This window comes from Caloenas nicobarica, chromosome 1, assembly GCF_036013445.1.
Source record: "Caloenas nicobarica isolate bCalNic1 chromosome 1, bCalNic1.hap1, whole genome shotgun sequence".
Classification (NCBI taxonomy): Eukaryota; Metazoa; Chordata; class Aves; order Columbiformes; family Columbidae; genus Caloenas; species Caloenas nicobarica.
Genome location: NC_088245.1, coordinates 41,886,737 through 41,901,974, shown reverse-complemented (window position 1 = coordinate 41,901,974; position 15,238 = coordinate 41,886,737). Strand labels below are relative to the sequence as shown.

Below are 15,238 nucleotides of genomic sequence, written 5' to 3'. Positions count from 1 at the left end.
AAATCAAGATCAGTAGTGCCACTTAAGTAATTTTTAAATGGAAATGACTGTGGTTAACATTGTCTGTGTTTGGCTTCCGTCTGTCCAAATTTATGAAGAGCCTCTGATGTCTCAAGATAACTTAGTCCCAGGGACGTCTCCATGGAAACAGGATCTTTGTTTTCTGAAATTTTGTATCTCCTCCCTCCGCTTTTTCCTCCTCACCTGGAGTCAGATCCTGATTGTTGCGGCACACTTGTCTCCACGACGTGTATCGTAGGCAGTTTCACATACAAAAGGCTTTTGACTGTAAATTAGGAAAAGACTAGCAGCAAAATAAAACGAATTTTCAGAGAACAGAAATCCTGTGTCTTCACAAGTATCATTAAAGATGAGTAACAAGCAGAACACAGAGGGTGAGACAAAGTGTGAAGCTTACAGAAGAATAATTGCTTCTATTAAAAATGTTTTAGGTTTTCTCTGACTACTTTATGGAGAAAAATCTGTACAAACAAGGACGAGTCTCGGTTCTTTTTCCCTTTCTGCCACAATGAACTGATCATAGCTATGTATCTGGTGACTTACTGATGAATTGTAATCTGCGATATAAAGTACTTGGAACTGCTAACTGAAATCCAGGCCAGCTATGTAATGATGAACAAGTTTTGCCTTATTGGTATTCAGCTGATTCTCTACAGTGAGCTGATGAAATTTTTCATAGATGTCCCTTAAGAGAAACAAAAAAAATGCTATTAATTGGATCTGCTATTAGTATTTGCAGCAAAAATGCCACCGTCAGTAAGAAATGGAGCTCTGTGTGCAGATCAGGCATGAGGTACGAGGTTTCTGACAGTTCCTCCTGATCCTTGTATGATCTTCCTTTCTGATGTACTAGCTAGAGAAGTGCATTCATTACCCACATTGGGTTTCCAAGAAAGAAAAAAGCTCCATCCTGTTCTAACATACTGTGTATGTTTTTGATGATTGCTCTGTATATTTTTGATGATTGGTGTATTATGCAGTGATAATTCATGCTGTAGTCTAAACGTACAATTCCTGCCCTTATAATGAGGCAACATTTTATTTATTTCCTGATATTTGCTAATACCACATTCGAAATTGCTATCCGTGGCAGGATTAAGGGTTTTACTCCCCTTTGCTAAAATCTCTCAACTTAGCCTATCGCATGCTGTTTCCCTTTGATTCGGGCCAGAGGCATTCATGTTGAAACATAAGCGTTTCATAGCAGAGGGATGCTCTGCCAAAGCTTGGGTGTCTAGAAAGCTTTTCCCTCAAGCTTTAGTTGCGGTCTCCTGCTGTCTGCTAAACTCTTCCAGCAGATTGAAACAGCAGGTAGCGCTGGTTATGCTACGTACTTAAGAGCATTTTAAATTAGCACGTTTTATTTACCATTGTGCTTCTTTACTTGCTAGCTCTTCGGGTAGGTTGGAGCAGAGAGGAGGTCAGAAGCACCTGGCTGAATTCTCCCGGTGTCGGTCACGCTGAGGTGGTGATGGTGCTCGGTCAGCCCGTCTTCCGTGCGGGAGGCAACGGGAGAGAAAAACATCAGGAGTTTGGGCAGGTTGAGAGGTGCAGGTCGGGGTGCCAGGGGGAGGCAACTGAATTGTCTCTGGAAAGCGCTGCTTTTCCACTTGGCAGCGAGGGTGAAATACAGGGTGTCTGGAAGGCACAAATGGAAGGTGGAGAGCTGGGCAGTGGTGCTCCTGTTGTGGGCACCGTGCTGAAGTTCTGTGAGCTGTGGCTCGGCATCCTTTAGAGGTGCTGTCCAGGAGGAAAAGCAACACCTACACTGCCAGAGCCACTAAAGAAATGCTCTTCAAACAACAGTATTGCTTAATTTGTTCCTAAATAAGCAGTTCTACATAGGTGCCCCGCTTTCTGTAATAGGTTTAAATCGTTAATTAAGCTATTTCTTAGATCATAGAAGTTTCACATATACAAATCATGGAAGCAGATCCAAAAGCAACATGAGTGACCTGACTACCAGACATAGTGTCAAAGTGTAAACTGATCACCAGGATTTGGGCTTGCAAATAAACTGTCATATACACCCATACCTAGAGACACACACCCCTTCTCCCCCTGATGCTGGTGGGGCCTTGGGGTAAGGATGAAAGGCAACTATTTTCCTATGAAGTATAAAGCGTAGAGATCATCTGTTCGGATTGGATGAATGCGTCCATCTTCCTTTTGCTGTAGCAAGGAAGGCTGGAATAGCTGAAGGGGGTTGGGGTGTAGGATTTTTAGACTTGCTGTTGTCATTCTTACCCTATACAGAGGATCAAGGAGATTGGGAATGCTTGCACTTGGCTTGGTAATCCAGACACCATTGTCGCTTGGAGTGTTTAGTAATTTTATTTGCTAAAAGTTTGGGGGTGGGAGGGATGAACCAGCTAATAAGATACTATTGTTGTAAGAGATCTTTGAATGAAAAATATATACCCGTGAAGGAAGATTAACACATGTGATGTATTATTCAAGTTTTGGGGGTTTTTTTAATTAAAAAAGTAATAAATTACTGTTTTCTCCTCCTCTAGATTGTTTACTAAACGAAGAGAATTTCTCAGTGAGGTGCCCCAAGCACAAGGTAAGAATCCTCTCCTGGATTAGACCTGGTTTTTGCTGCCCTCTTCTGGTACCTAAATTTGGATTAGTAATTTTATACATTGATAACATCTGTAGCCAGAGATGCTTTTAGATGAATTCTTCTGTGATGTGTGCTTGTGGTATATTCTGGGGGCAAACATCGACTTGAGAAGAATACAGAGAGTTTAAGATGATAAATTTAAGTTTTCGCCCTATCCGTTCTGTTGTTCTTTAGATTTTTGATGACTCTTCAGAAAGCCCAGCTTCATTTCCTGTCTTCTGTGATAGAATCAGTGCATTGCTCGCTGTTTCTGTTTATGTGCTACGTTGAAACTGGCAGTGGTTTTTCTCCTTGGATTTACTGAGGATGCAGGGAGGAAGAAGAATGGCTCATGGAGAAGTTTCGAGCAGTTTTTGGGAGCATTTAGACTATGTCATGTGCCCGAAACACCTTGTTCTAGTTTAGTGGTACTTAACTAGACTGAGTCTGACCACTCAGCCTTCAGTATATCTCTTTAGTTGTTCTGCAGATCTTTGACTCTTCTGAAGACCCATCATTGTTTTCGATTTTTGATGATGGATTCAGCATGCTGCTTCTGCCTAGCGTTTGGATGTCCTTTACTGAATGTCCCTGGGGCCTCCAGACACAGCGGTGCTAAGAGCTGCATGGCTGTTGCTCTGTCTGTGTGGAAAGAGGAGACAAGGCAGACAGCGCATACTCTCTTTTACATGTAAGCAATGTGATACAGTGCTGGGAATGCCTCTCCCAGCCCATAAGGGAGGATAGATTTCAGGGAGGCTGTGGATACCAGTCCTCCAGTTCTAAACACTCAGAAATATCCAGAAAAAATGGCTATTCTTGTGGCCAGTTGGATGCAATAAGAATTGTGCAAGTGCGGATGGCTTATAATGGAAAGCAAATGATAATAGGGAAGAAAGAATTGGGTTGCTTTCTAGCAGAGATTAGTCTCCATTTAGCCCTTGTCTGCAGATCTCTTCTCTGTCTAGAATTAGACTGACATCTGGTGGTCTTTTGTCTTCACAGATTATCATTAATCTGCCTTTTGTAAACATACAAGAATTAGTCTCGTGTTCCTTTCTGGATGTTCTACCACAATATGATGTATTTATATACACGTATTTAAAATGCGCTGGAAGATTCTGGGGACATTCAGGCTGTTATCCAGAACTGGCCTACTTTTCATCATATAAAAGAAAATAAATTATTCCACACAATTGCGGAATAGTGTTGAACATGTGCAGCAAGCTTAAATTGATGTGTTAATGCTACACAAGACTGCAGATCTTGCCAAACAGAATCACGAAGGATGAGCTTCCTTTACTGTGGAATGCAACTACCCGAGTGCCACCCGCTGCCTAACTTTGGGTATTTGACTGAAGAGAGTAGCAAGGCTGTTTTATTTTTGCTGCCCATTGTCTGAAATATTGCAGGGAAACACAATGTTAAAGCTTTTCATGGCTGACTTGGGTCACTGCTGCTGTACATAAGTGCTTTCAGTGATGGTGGTCAAACTGTGAAAGGAAACAACCATTTTACAGAGGATTATACTCTTGGAGAACATACTGAGCAGGCACATTGGTTTCTAAAGTAGTCTTGTGGGGCAGGAGGGGGAAAGCTGCCAATTAAGTTGATAAAGGTACTTCATGAGGCAATAAAATTTTGAATTTTATTCAAAACTATCCCACTGCAGATAATTTTCTGTGTTGCGTCGAAAATGGAAATTCAACACCAGCAGCCTTCCTTTGACACCGAAGTTTGTTGGCTTTTGCTTAGTAAAGACATGAATCATTTGGTGGAAGTCAAGCAGAGTTTTCTTCGCTTGGCTGTGACTCTGCCCTTGCCCGGTGATTCACTGATCATTACTGGTTTGTTCCAAATCCTTCTGCAGGGCACACTTGGATCTCCCTGCTCCTTCCACTGGAGTGGCCGGGAAGGGGAGTTCCAGCCAGCCGCGAAGCAGCAGGGTTGAAAACCATCGCTCTGGAGTGACCAGAGAACAAATTGCATCAGTTTTTTGCATGACATGAACATGAGCAATTGAGAGGAAGGAAGACTTTAGATTAGGCCATTTAAAACTATGCTTTTAGGTAGCACCAGTTTAACATTAGTAGCTAATTAGTAGCTGTCTAGTACCTCGTTCTTCTGTGCTAAGTCCCCCAGCATAGTGCCTCTTATCCTTTTTCAGTCATCGGCAAATGCATCTCATCATAGTAAGTGGCTCCTGGAGAGCAAAGGTGCTTCTTGCCTCATTAACTGCGCTTGACACTTGAGGCATAAGCAAGCTATGTCCAGAGGGATGGGGATGGGTCCTGCCTTTCCCCGTGCTCCCCAGCAAGCTTTCCCATTTCCTTCTGTCAGCATCGATGCTTCACCCATCCATATCCGGAATGTGCTACTTTTGCAAAATAGCAGCTTTTATCACAGGGAATACGCTGCCCTGAAAACTAATCATCTTTCGAAGGGTTAGCTTCCTCTCGCAAATCTGGCTGGCTGCGTGCAGCACAGCAAGTGCTGTTGCAACAGAACTGATGAGGATGCTGAGGCACTGAGGAGGGTATAAAGGGGATGGGATACCTCACCTTTTGGTGGCACTGCAGTCTTAGATTGTCTTAAGCCATCTGTGGGGTAGTTTTAAGTGATGTTTCTCAGCTTGTTCTACCTTTCTGCATTAAATTCTGTTTTTCTTAAAATTAACCAGGCTTTCATATACCAAACTCTTTACTTTTGCAGAATTGCCTGCTTTTGTCACAGGGAAAACTCTGTCTGAAAAACCTATGTCTGGTTCCAATACTGACTTCTCTTTCTCTCTCTCGCTTCCTGTATGTTCACTTTCCCTACCCCTGTCTTCCTTTCCTCCCTCTTTTTCTTTTTCCTCCTCCTTTTGGCTTGCTGGTCTGTCAGCCCCTCCTTCCTTGCTCTCTTCCCTCCTTGCAGAACAAGATGGTGAAAGGCAGCCTCAGCACAGAGCAGTCGGAGCGGGGGTGAGGGGGGAAGTGTACACCTGGGAATGGAAATAAAAGCAAGCACAGGTGAGTTGGGGAGAGTTTCCTGTTTCCACCTGCTGCCTTCTGTGGCTCCTTAACCTCCAGCACCTTCCCCATTGCTATGAGAAATCAAGGTGCCCTCGTGTATATTCAGAAAACTTGTAATAACTGTTTCTTTTTTTATTTTCTTTTTTTTTTCTCCCCCTGCTGCCATTCTGTTCAGACTAGCAACTTTACTTTTTTCTTTTTTTTGTATTTCCGCAGCAGTTCTTCTGTTTAGCGGTAAGGGGCAAAAACTTGTTAGCTGTTACAACTGCCTGATTACTCTCCCAGCTAAACCAGTTGGCAGAAATCTCCTTTCATATTGCCGTGATCATGTCCATGAGGATCTGAAAGTTTTTTTCCATGAGTCTTAGAGTAGTTAATAGTAAGCTTCTGGATAAATAAATAAATTAATCAGTCTCTTAGATTTTGTTAGGTAAGAAAGAGTTAATAATACTGATAAGTTCAAGATTATTGTAATCTTGATTCCCACTTTTTCTGGAAATGCAAAGACAGGGATAAGTAAAATAATCTTATTGAGAGCCCATTACGTTCCTTTCAGAGCAGCATTTTCCTCTGTTTTGCAAACAGACGTGGGTGATAGAACGTGGAACTGTATCCACAAGTGGCCGTAATTTCACAAGCTCGTAGTGTTTGCTCTGGTCCCTTGTCTCCCCTCGCTCTGGACCCAGGCTGGGCTGTGGTTGCTGGAAGTCTGTGGGAAACAGCAGTTGTGCTCCAGCCCCAGCGCCCCGGCTGCTCTCCCTTCCTGCCGCCTCCTTTGTCCGCTCCCACTGTTCATGCAGCCACGTGTGAACTTGGCAGGGAGTTCCATTTGGCTGAAACTACATTTTGTCACATTAGCGTCTGAGTTGGGTCATTTTCCTAATCTGGTTCACTCTGTGGGCAAATACCCTGGCACGAGGGAGGAGCGCAGAGGTGGGAGTTAGCACCTGGGGAATGGGATGAGGTTGGGATTTCTTATTTCGTTTCCACCAAGAGTATTACCATTTGGTGGCAACAGGGATATCTAAATGCAGTATGTTTTTAGTTTCAAATTAATATTTGTTGGCACCCTTTCCCGTAAACTGCAGCCCAAGAAGGTCTCTTGCCTTCGTTTTCCTGCTGAGTTGCATTTCTCACTCAAGCTAGTTGCTTCTCTTTTTCTTGCAATCATGCAGATGAAGTTGCTCTTTGATGTCTGTTCTCTGAGCTGATGATAACAATCCCCTTCCTTCACTGCCATCTCCTTGCTTCCCAGGCACCTCTCTTACCTTAAAACCTTACCTGTTTCTTGAGTTAAGTAATTGTAAAGTGCTTTTAATGGTGTTTTCTGTGAAGGAGGAGAGATTAATCAGAGACTTCTGATTTTTAGTGCGGTAGCAGAAGACAGGTAGTCTTTCATGTAAACACTTTGTAGACTGACTGTTGACTTGGTTTAGCTCTGCTGTGTTCTGTGATTTTTCATTTTTAACAGCATTCTTTCTTGGCTTTGGAGCGTTGTTAAAACAGTTACCATGCTAACAGTATTTAAAGTTGATTATCTGAGTAACTTTTTCCTTTCATGGTAAAGGTCATTGGGATTCTTTCAAGCTTTTCTCTTGAAGTGTAAAAAGCAATACAATTCATAATGTTAAAACAGGATGATGGTCTCACGAGGCATCTGCTGCAACTGTAGTCTTCCCAGTTATGTTTTTCTGGGCTGTTTCTTTAAGATGCTGGTGAACATTGCTGAGTCCCAGAGACCTTTACACAGCTTTGTTTCCTCCGTTATAGTCAACACTAACTTTCTTTCAATATAACATAGGAATGTATTGGCTTAAGACTTTGCAGGCTGTGGAATCACAGAATGGTTGGGGTTGGAAGGGACCTCTGGAGATCATCCAGTCCAACCCACCTGCTAAAGCAGGTTCACCCAGAGCAGATCGCACAGGAATGTGTCCAGGCGGGTCTTGAATGTCTCCAGGGAAGGAGACTCCACAACCTCCCTGGGCAGCCTGTTCCAGTGCTCTGGCACCCTCAGAGTAAAGAGGTTTCTCCTCATATTCAGATGTAACCTCCTGTGCTTCAGTCTGTACCATGAATCTCTCTATCATGTTCATTGTGTGCTCTAGACATCTCTGTAAGGCATCATTTCTTTCCAAATCCACTTCTGTGTCAAGTAGTTCTTATCCGAAGGTCCTATTTAGTCTCCCCCTTTTGTTGCTGAGAGTGTCTTAAAGATGTTCTCCAGCCTGACCTTGAATCCCGAAGTCAAAAACATGTAAATCTAAAAGACCCAGTTATCTAAAAAGGTAATAGTTAAAAAATTGCTTCATTACTGTGGTAATTAAAGAAGTATAGAGGAATTCTGTAGCAGTCCTGGTAGTACAGGAGCTGTGCTTCCAATGCCCTTACTGTAAGACAGAATGGGTATTCAGCTGTTAGATCGTTGGGCTGGTTTAGTCCTGGTTCACTCCTGGGCCCAGCAAGTGAAGAACAACCCTGCATGTTGGATAGCATCCAGGCAAGTCAGTGTATTCTGTCTCTGTTGCTTCTCTCTGCCTGAGCCAGTTGCCTCTAGAACATTTGGATCCAGTCCAGATCTGGAGAGCGAGTCTGGTGCTCTGGACCGTGTCCAGGCACAGGGCTGGACTCTCTCTGTGCGGGGAGCCTGTTTCCTTGCAGAGCCAGCGCCTCACGCTCTGGACCGATTCCAGGCACAGCCGAGCTGCAGTTGTACAGGAGCCAGAGGCAGCAACGCAGCCTTGACGCTCCTCTGGCGAGGGCTCACGGTTGCACAGTAATGAACCCCGCAAAGGTCGGCTGCCTGAGCTTTCCAGGAACCTCCCTCCTTCCTCCGTAGCTGCTGCTCCGTGGCGTTCCCGCTGTTTGTCACACGTGCTCGCCTGGCTCTTGGTTCCTATCGTGACCCCCCTGCACCACGGGGGTACGTGCAGCCAGGAGGTTGGCTTGCTGGGGTGTCACCTAATCGGTGTGCCGATAGTCAGAACAGCACTGACTTCTGTGTCGCACTTTGTTAGGCTTCCTGGAGTTTAATTGCCAGCTATGAATGAACATGGGTGTTACTTGGTTCCTAGCCACACCTCTAATGCCATTAACTGTTTTCCATATGTGTTGCTTATGTTGCGAGCTTTTTTTTTTTTTTTCCTTTTCCCAAGCTCACTAACTGGTGGGGTGGGATTTATATGTTCTATCAAAGGGTTAACCTTACTAAATAAACAAATTGCTTGTGGAGTCACTTGTGTTATGGGAGAAGGGAAGAAAGGAATATATTATTTCAAGTTTTGCTTTCTCAGCTGTGCAGATTAAGAATGAGAACCATGCCTTAGAGAAATGAAATTTTAACTTTGTGTGCACTTTCTCTTTTGAACTGAGCCTCCATCAACTTAGCAAACTCCTGAAGTTAGTTTTCTCACCTCAGAGAATTTCTGGACAGAGAGAATGAGCGTGCCAAGCACTTGGACACTTCCACATTTGTCTTGAAAGACATCAGAAGCTTAGTCCTTCCATGAACTGTCACCACCAGCATCATCTGGCAATTAGAACAAACAAGCAAGAGAAAGAAATACCACCTGCCCTCCGATTAGTTTAACTGCAGCTTGAACTTTAGTTTGTGAAATCCAGCCATTTCCCAAATTTGTTCCTGCGGTTGGACTCCTGTAATTTTGATACCTGCTTCACTGTCTGCTACATATTCACTGGAAACCACTGTCGGATGGTGGCCTGGTGACCTGGATCAAAATACTTGGTTCCAGTCCCTGAGGGGCAGCGTGGCAACACCGAAACTGCCATCGCATTGGAATGTGCTTGGCCTCTCTGTTTCCGGTTCTCTCAGTCAAGATAAGGAGTGAACATGAGGCAAACGAGCTCCTTTGTGGCTGCTGAAGGCAGCAGTTCTGTGAGTGCCATGCCATTCTCCTGGCACAGGTTGTCCTGTCGTCCTGGACCTCCTCTGTAGCCGGGCTCATTTAATTTTCTGCTGGTTGTTAAACTAGTTGTTTTTATCACATGGATTTGCTTTTATGAACTGTTACTGTTGTGCTTCCATCCCTTTTCAGTCCCCGAAACGAAAGAGCTCTTGGTGTTACTGCTGCAGTGGGCTGCTGAGCGGGTTCCTCTGAAGCCTGAAGGGAAGGAACCATCCCAATGTTACCATTTCGCTTTGTTTTTCAGGTTAGGCTGTTGAGATAAAAAGCGGTGGACATTCGCGACTGAATGGAATCTCTCCCACTGTGCAGCCATGCCCCCTCTCGACGTGCCTGCCAATGCCAGCACTTCATAAATTCTTACATCACACTCAAGACTGATGACATCACAGAACCTGACCAAGGAGTCTGAACCAGCTGTTTCCATGGACACAATCTCCATAGTGACAGTGGGAAGGGGAGGGGGAAAAAGGAAACAGGTGGGGGGAATTAAAGAGGGAGGGATAAATATATATATATATAAAGATCTATTTTTTAGTCTTGAAAGACTTTGTTTTAAATGAAAGGTGCGCTATATCCCTTTTGATGCTTTTGATTAAATTTAACAAAAACCCATACAAATTAAAAAATAAAACTGTAGCTAAAGGAAATATTAAATCCACGATCAAAGCAAGGCTCGTGGAGCCCAACACTTTGTGGGAAAGAACAGTGGAACTGGGAGTGCTCCAGACAGGACTTGTCTCCCCTCCTCTTGCTTTCTTTCTCACAACTTCCAAGGAACTTCAGTTTTAAAAGGCAAACAAAGTAATGCTAAATTGTTTTTAGGGTGTGGGAGGAAGGCTTGGATGGTTGCAGGTGATGGGGTGTAATTTTTGAGAAACACTATAGAATCAATAGTGGAAGCTTGAAAAACATCTGAAGACTCTTAGGTCATGAGACTTGTGAAGTAAGAGGTAGCTGCTGCTTGCTAGATCCCGTATACCTTGTTCGGGTGGGAATGTCTGTACCACACGAGGGAAAAGGGAATATCTGCCTTTTGTGGCAACAACACGCGCCCCCACATCATTCCAAGAAGCTGCCTTCAGTTTTGAGGGCAGGTGAGAGGAAGATGTGGTTTGCCTGCCAGATTGGGGAATTGGAAAGGAAGTCTGAATGTTGGTGGAGTCAAGGTATCTTCAAACTGATCAGGAAAATCCACTTAGCCCTTTTTTTATTTTATGTTTTGCTTTTCCTAAGGCAGGAAGAGGGAATGTCGGTGGAACAGCCTACACTATGTGGTTATTTGGAGTGTTTTGGTTTTGTTTTGGTTTGGGTTTTTTTGTTTTGTTTTTTTTGTAAATTATGTAATTTTAAAACATTTGGGTTTAAGGAACAACAGCAACTTTTTTTTTTTTTTTCTTGTTAAGGCCTTAAGAAAGGGGTTAGTGCATCTTTCAGGGGTCACTCTGCCATGGGAATAAAATAGCTGTTTCACAAACAGTTTTATATAAAAAAAGCTTAAAAAAACCAAAAAAACTAATAAACTTCATTTTAACCTTGTCTCCTTTTGTTTTGTGCGAACTTGATTTGTTTAAAAGGACAGAGAGAGAGTACTATCTGCTGCTTTTTGGTTTCTTTGCCTTCATCAGTTCTGCCTTCAGTGATGACCTTCTGAACTGGCCCAGCAAGAGGAAGACCACAAAAGCTTTTCAAAATTAAAGCTTAGGATTTGTTTGATGTTCAGAGATAACAAGCCAGTGACTGGATGAATTTTCCGTTCCTGTGAGCTGGTGGTATTTCACCGGGTTGCTGGCTTGTGTCACTCATTGGATGGTAGCATATCCTAGCGATATCAAACAATGTGGTGTTTACTGGGAAGTCACCAGAGAGAGGGATCTAACCAGCATGACTTGGATCAAAAAACGGGGGTGATATTGTGGGGAGGGAAGAACTATTTTAAAAAGTTATGTACTGGATGCTTGCTCAACTGCTTGCATTTTGGAGTATTCAGCACATAAAAAAATAAAATCTATGATAGCTCATATTAAGATATCTATTTTAACTCTATTTTTAAAAGATCGATTTAAAGATTTGGGAGATAATTTGGCAGTTATTTATTTCTAGAAGTTGCTACTCGTCACGGATAAGTATTTGGAAAGAAAGGGCAGTCTTCTGCTTACTCCTTTCCCAGTAGCAGCTACTGAAGTTAGTATGTCCTTCTACATTAAGAAATAGACCTGTTGTGATAAATGTCACTAATGTGTCCTGAATTGGTGCTGAAAATATTTAACTGCTGGTGTAGTCAGAAAAAAAAAAAATCATTTTTAGCATAGTTAATGTGATTGAGTAAATGACTTCTTTTCAACTGAATAAAAATTGGTTTTTTTTTTTTTTTCCTAGTGTCTGTTCTATTCTACCTGTTCTGGAGAAAAAAAAAAAAAAGGACTTACTGCATTGATTTATGTGGGTGAAGAATCCACTTTGTAGTACTACAGCAGAGGACGGTGTGGTGAAACTGCTGAATTTGACACTGCCAGCTCCTCGGGGTGGTGTCACGCAGCAGAGGGAGAAGGTTTTTGGGGAAGCTGGGAGGGAATCCGGGAGGTTTTCCTTGTGGGTGCTCATGGCAGTTGTGGAGATTCACTAGCTCCTCGTGCACCGTGGTTGGAAATTAGCGGATGTCATGTAGAGCAAATAAATCGATGGTACCACGTTTGACTCCATGAGAAATATTTCTCAGTGGGAAGTGCTTAAAACCCTTCAAAGCAGCTGCTGCTTCACCCCTCGTCAGCACTGCTGTCGGAGGTAAGGGCTATGCTCTCTAGTCGAGAGAGGTCTTGCAAGCTGGTCGACTTTGCTGGTCACCAAGTCTTTACAGAAACCAGAGCTGCCGTGATTCTCTAAAACCAGCCCAGGAGGAACCTAAAACAATGTGGGAGAACCTGGAAACAATCCAGAGCAGTCACAGAATCCATTTGGAAATAAAAATCTATTTTGGCTGAGAAGATACAAAGTGGATTCTAAAAGCCATTGTACAACATTTTTACTGGCTCTGCTGTGCAAAAGCAATTAACAGCTTGATATTATGGATATCCCAGAATTGGAAGGAAAAGGTTTGGCAATCTTGGCTCATTTAGAATTTGTGGAGCAGAAATGACCTGCAGCAGGACATTAAAACACGGAGATTGTGTAAAGAAGAAAATGAGCGGCCCGCTGGCCACCTGGGAATTACCTGTTTGATGAGGAACGCACTAATGAGGGTTTGGATAAGGCATCTCATTTCCAAAGTGTTTCTCCACACCAGCTCCCATCAGGATCTCTGAAAGGAAAGAGACACCGGTTTGCTGAGAAACGTACGTGATGGTTTAACAGCGTTTCCAAAGTGCATGGTGGCCATTTAAAAAGGAAACTCCAACAACGAATGCGAGTCAAATCAAGGGCAAAGAAAAATATGCCGTTTTTCCATAAAGAATTTGCAATGGCTCCAATGTGCAAAGGATGTCTATCGATAACAAGCAGATCAGTTTTCAGCTGGAGATGAGGATACAGGAACTGATGGAGGCCCTGGGATATGTACAGCAAGCATATCGTGCTATCAGGAGCTGCCGATTGATAGATTCATCATGGATTTTTTTATTGCATGTGAAATCTACACTTGCAAGGCACAGACTATTCTGGAGTTTATAGTGAGATTGTGCAGCTCAGGAGAAAGCAGTCCCAGCTGCCGCTGCAGGAGGTGGTGGCCATCCTTGCTAATGTGTGTATCACACGGGCACGAGTGGGGATTTTACGTGGGGTTGCGATGTTCCTGAACCTTTTGAATTCATCTTAGAACAAGACAAACACGATGTCTAAGTATTGACGTAAAAAAAAACGTTCACGCAGAGCCTCTGCCAAGGAATGTTGCACATATAGTTCATGGAGTCCAGCTAATGCCAAGCTAAGCGAAAACATTTTTGCTGGGACGTGCATTAAAAAAAAAATGGTTAAGATACGGGCAACCGAATGACAGCTCTGGTATTTTGACTGCTTAACGTGCAGTATGAACTGTAACATACATTGGAACATATGTGAGGAAAGACAATACCTTTCATTAAACTGGTACAGTTACAGGGAGAACATTTTGGGGCTGAGTTGAATATAAACTTTCTAAATTTTCATGCCTAATAGCAGTGTTACTACATGAGGAATTACCTACACCATCTTGAGTGCAGTGGTTGTCCTGGACATGGTAGAAATCCTTGGCAGAGCGCCACAGAACTGATTCGTCTGACCTGGTCCCTGGCTTATCAGAAGGACTGTACTCTATCTGAAAATACAGAGAATTGAGTTTAAATACCAGACCTTTGGAAGTGGAACAGGATATCTGAGGATGAATAAATCATCAATGGTCTGGATTTTTTTTTTTTAGTGATTAAAAGTTGTGTGAAAACATAGTATAGGTAACCCAGGTTCAGTTACAGATCTAGAAAATATAAAGACGTGACGAATATTTTGTGGTTCTGCTGACTCGCCTGTGAGAAGTTGAAAGTGTAGTTACAACCTTAGGTTTGGGTTAGAAATCTTTCTGTTGTGAAACAGATTATATTCTTGTTTGGCTGGGGAATATTTCTAACGTGTTTGGTTTTGTCGGGTTTGAGGGGTTTTTATGGTGGTTTTGCTTTTTTTGTTTATGATTGTTGCCTTTTTTTTTTGTTAAGATAGAGCTACTGCAGTATATTGTGAGTTGGAGAATTTAGTCGATAAAAGTAGAGGGCAAAAGTAGTTATTAGAAAATGGTGGGAGACCAGTAAATTTCTGGTACTTTGTGGCATTGCTGCGTGCTAAAGAGAGTTTGGCTATTGCACATCACTGAAAAATCACCCCCACACAGATACCCTGCACTGCCAGCTCCCAAACTGACCTGTGCTATCCAGCCAGCAATTATTATGTGAAGCTGTGAAGGAAAGTATGTGGTTTTCCTTACAGCATAAAGGTCAGTGAAACGGTGCCTGTCATTATACGTGTTTAATTTTTTGCTCTGCCTATAGTTTTGGTCAGATCCAAAAGGCTCGCTCTGTCATCCCGCTGAAAAGTGAACAGAGTGCTGGTTACAGGGTCTTTTTGTAGGATTTATCTTCTTAAGTGGGACTCATAGCTCTAAAGAAGGGAATTAGAGGGAAGGCGTTGCTGTGTGCTGGCTTCTTCCATGGGGCTATACTGAGCGCCAAGATTGCTTCCCTTTCCTCCTCATCCTCTAGAAGTTTCATGTAATTTCTTGCTTAACTCAGTTTGAATGTGATGGTTTCAGGTTTTTGATCTTACCTGGCCAGCTTTAGAAATGCCGATATTTCTTAGCGGCCATAGAGAGTGTTATCTCCCATCCAAATAAGCCTGAAAAAGAAAAATACTCTTCTAGCTCATAGCAAACCTTCTGTGAAGGAAATCTTCCGCTCCCACTGGGGATCAGGATGCAGACTGACTGTGTACTCGTCTGCATGTTGAAACCTGTGTGCACGTACTACACATCCAGGTCATCTGCAAATACTACCTGCTTTACATTAGTGGCTTTTGGGCTGGAACTGGAGCTGCTGAACAGCCAAACTGGGAGATGCTGAGCAGCCAGACTGGGAGGTTGCAGTGGGTTTGGAGGTCAGTGCTCCCTGACTTTGAGGTATATTGTGACAATGGTTTTCTGAGTTTTATTGAAATCACCG

At 43.1% G+C, this 15,238-nt stretch overlaps 1 protein-coding gene across 5 annotated transcripts in view; it reads left to right on the top strand.

Annotated features, from left to right (window-relative positions):
* The window catches only part of TCF20 (transcription factor 20), a 132,715-nt gene extending 120,781 nt beyond the window's left edge, over positions 1-11,934 (top strand). For 4 of the 5 annotated variants that reach the window (XM_065658535.1, XM_065658562.1, XM_065658524.1 and 1 more), the window contains 3 exons: positions 2,538-2,587; positions 5,510-5,637; positions 9,811-11,934. In XM_065658535.1, coding sequence (XP_065514607.1) covers positions 2,538-2,587; positions 5,510-5,593 — 134 coding nt within the window. In that variant the 3' untranslated portion in view covers positions 5,594-5,637; positions 9,811-11,934. The remainder of the gene's footprint in view (positions 1-2,537; positions 2,588-5,509; positions 5,638-9,810) is intronic. The other variant, XM_065658554.1, reaches the window with a different exon arrangement.
* Positions 11,935-15,238: the final 3,304 nt, after the last annotated feature.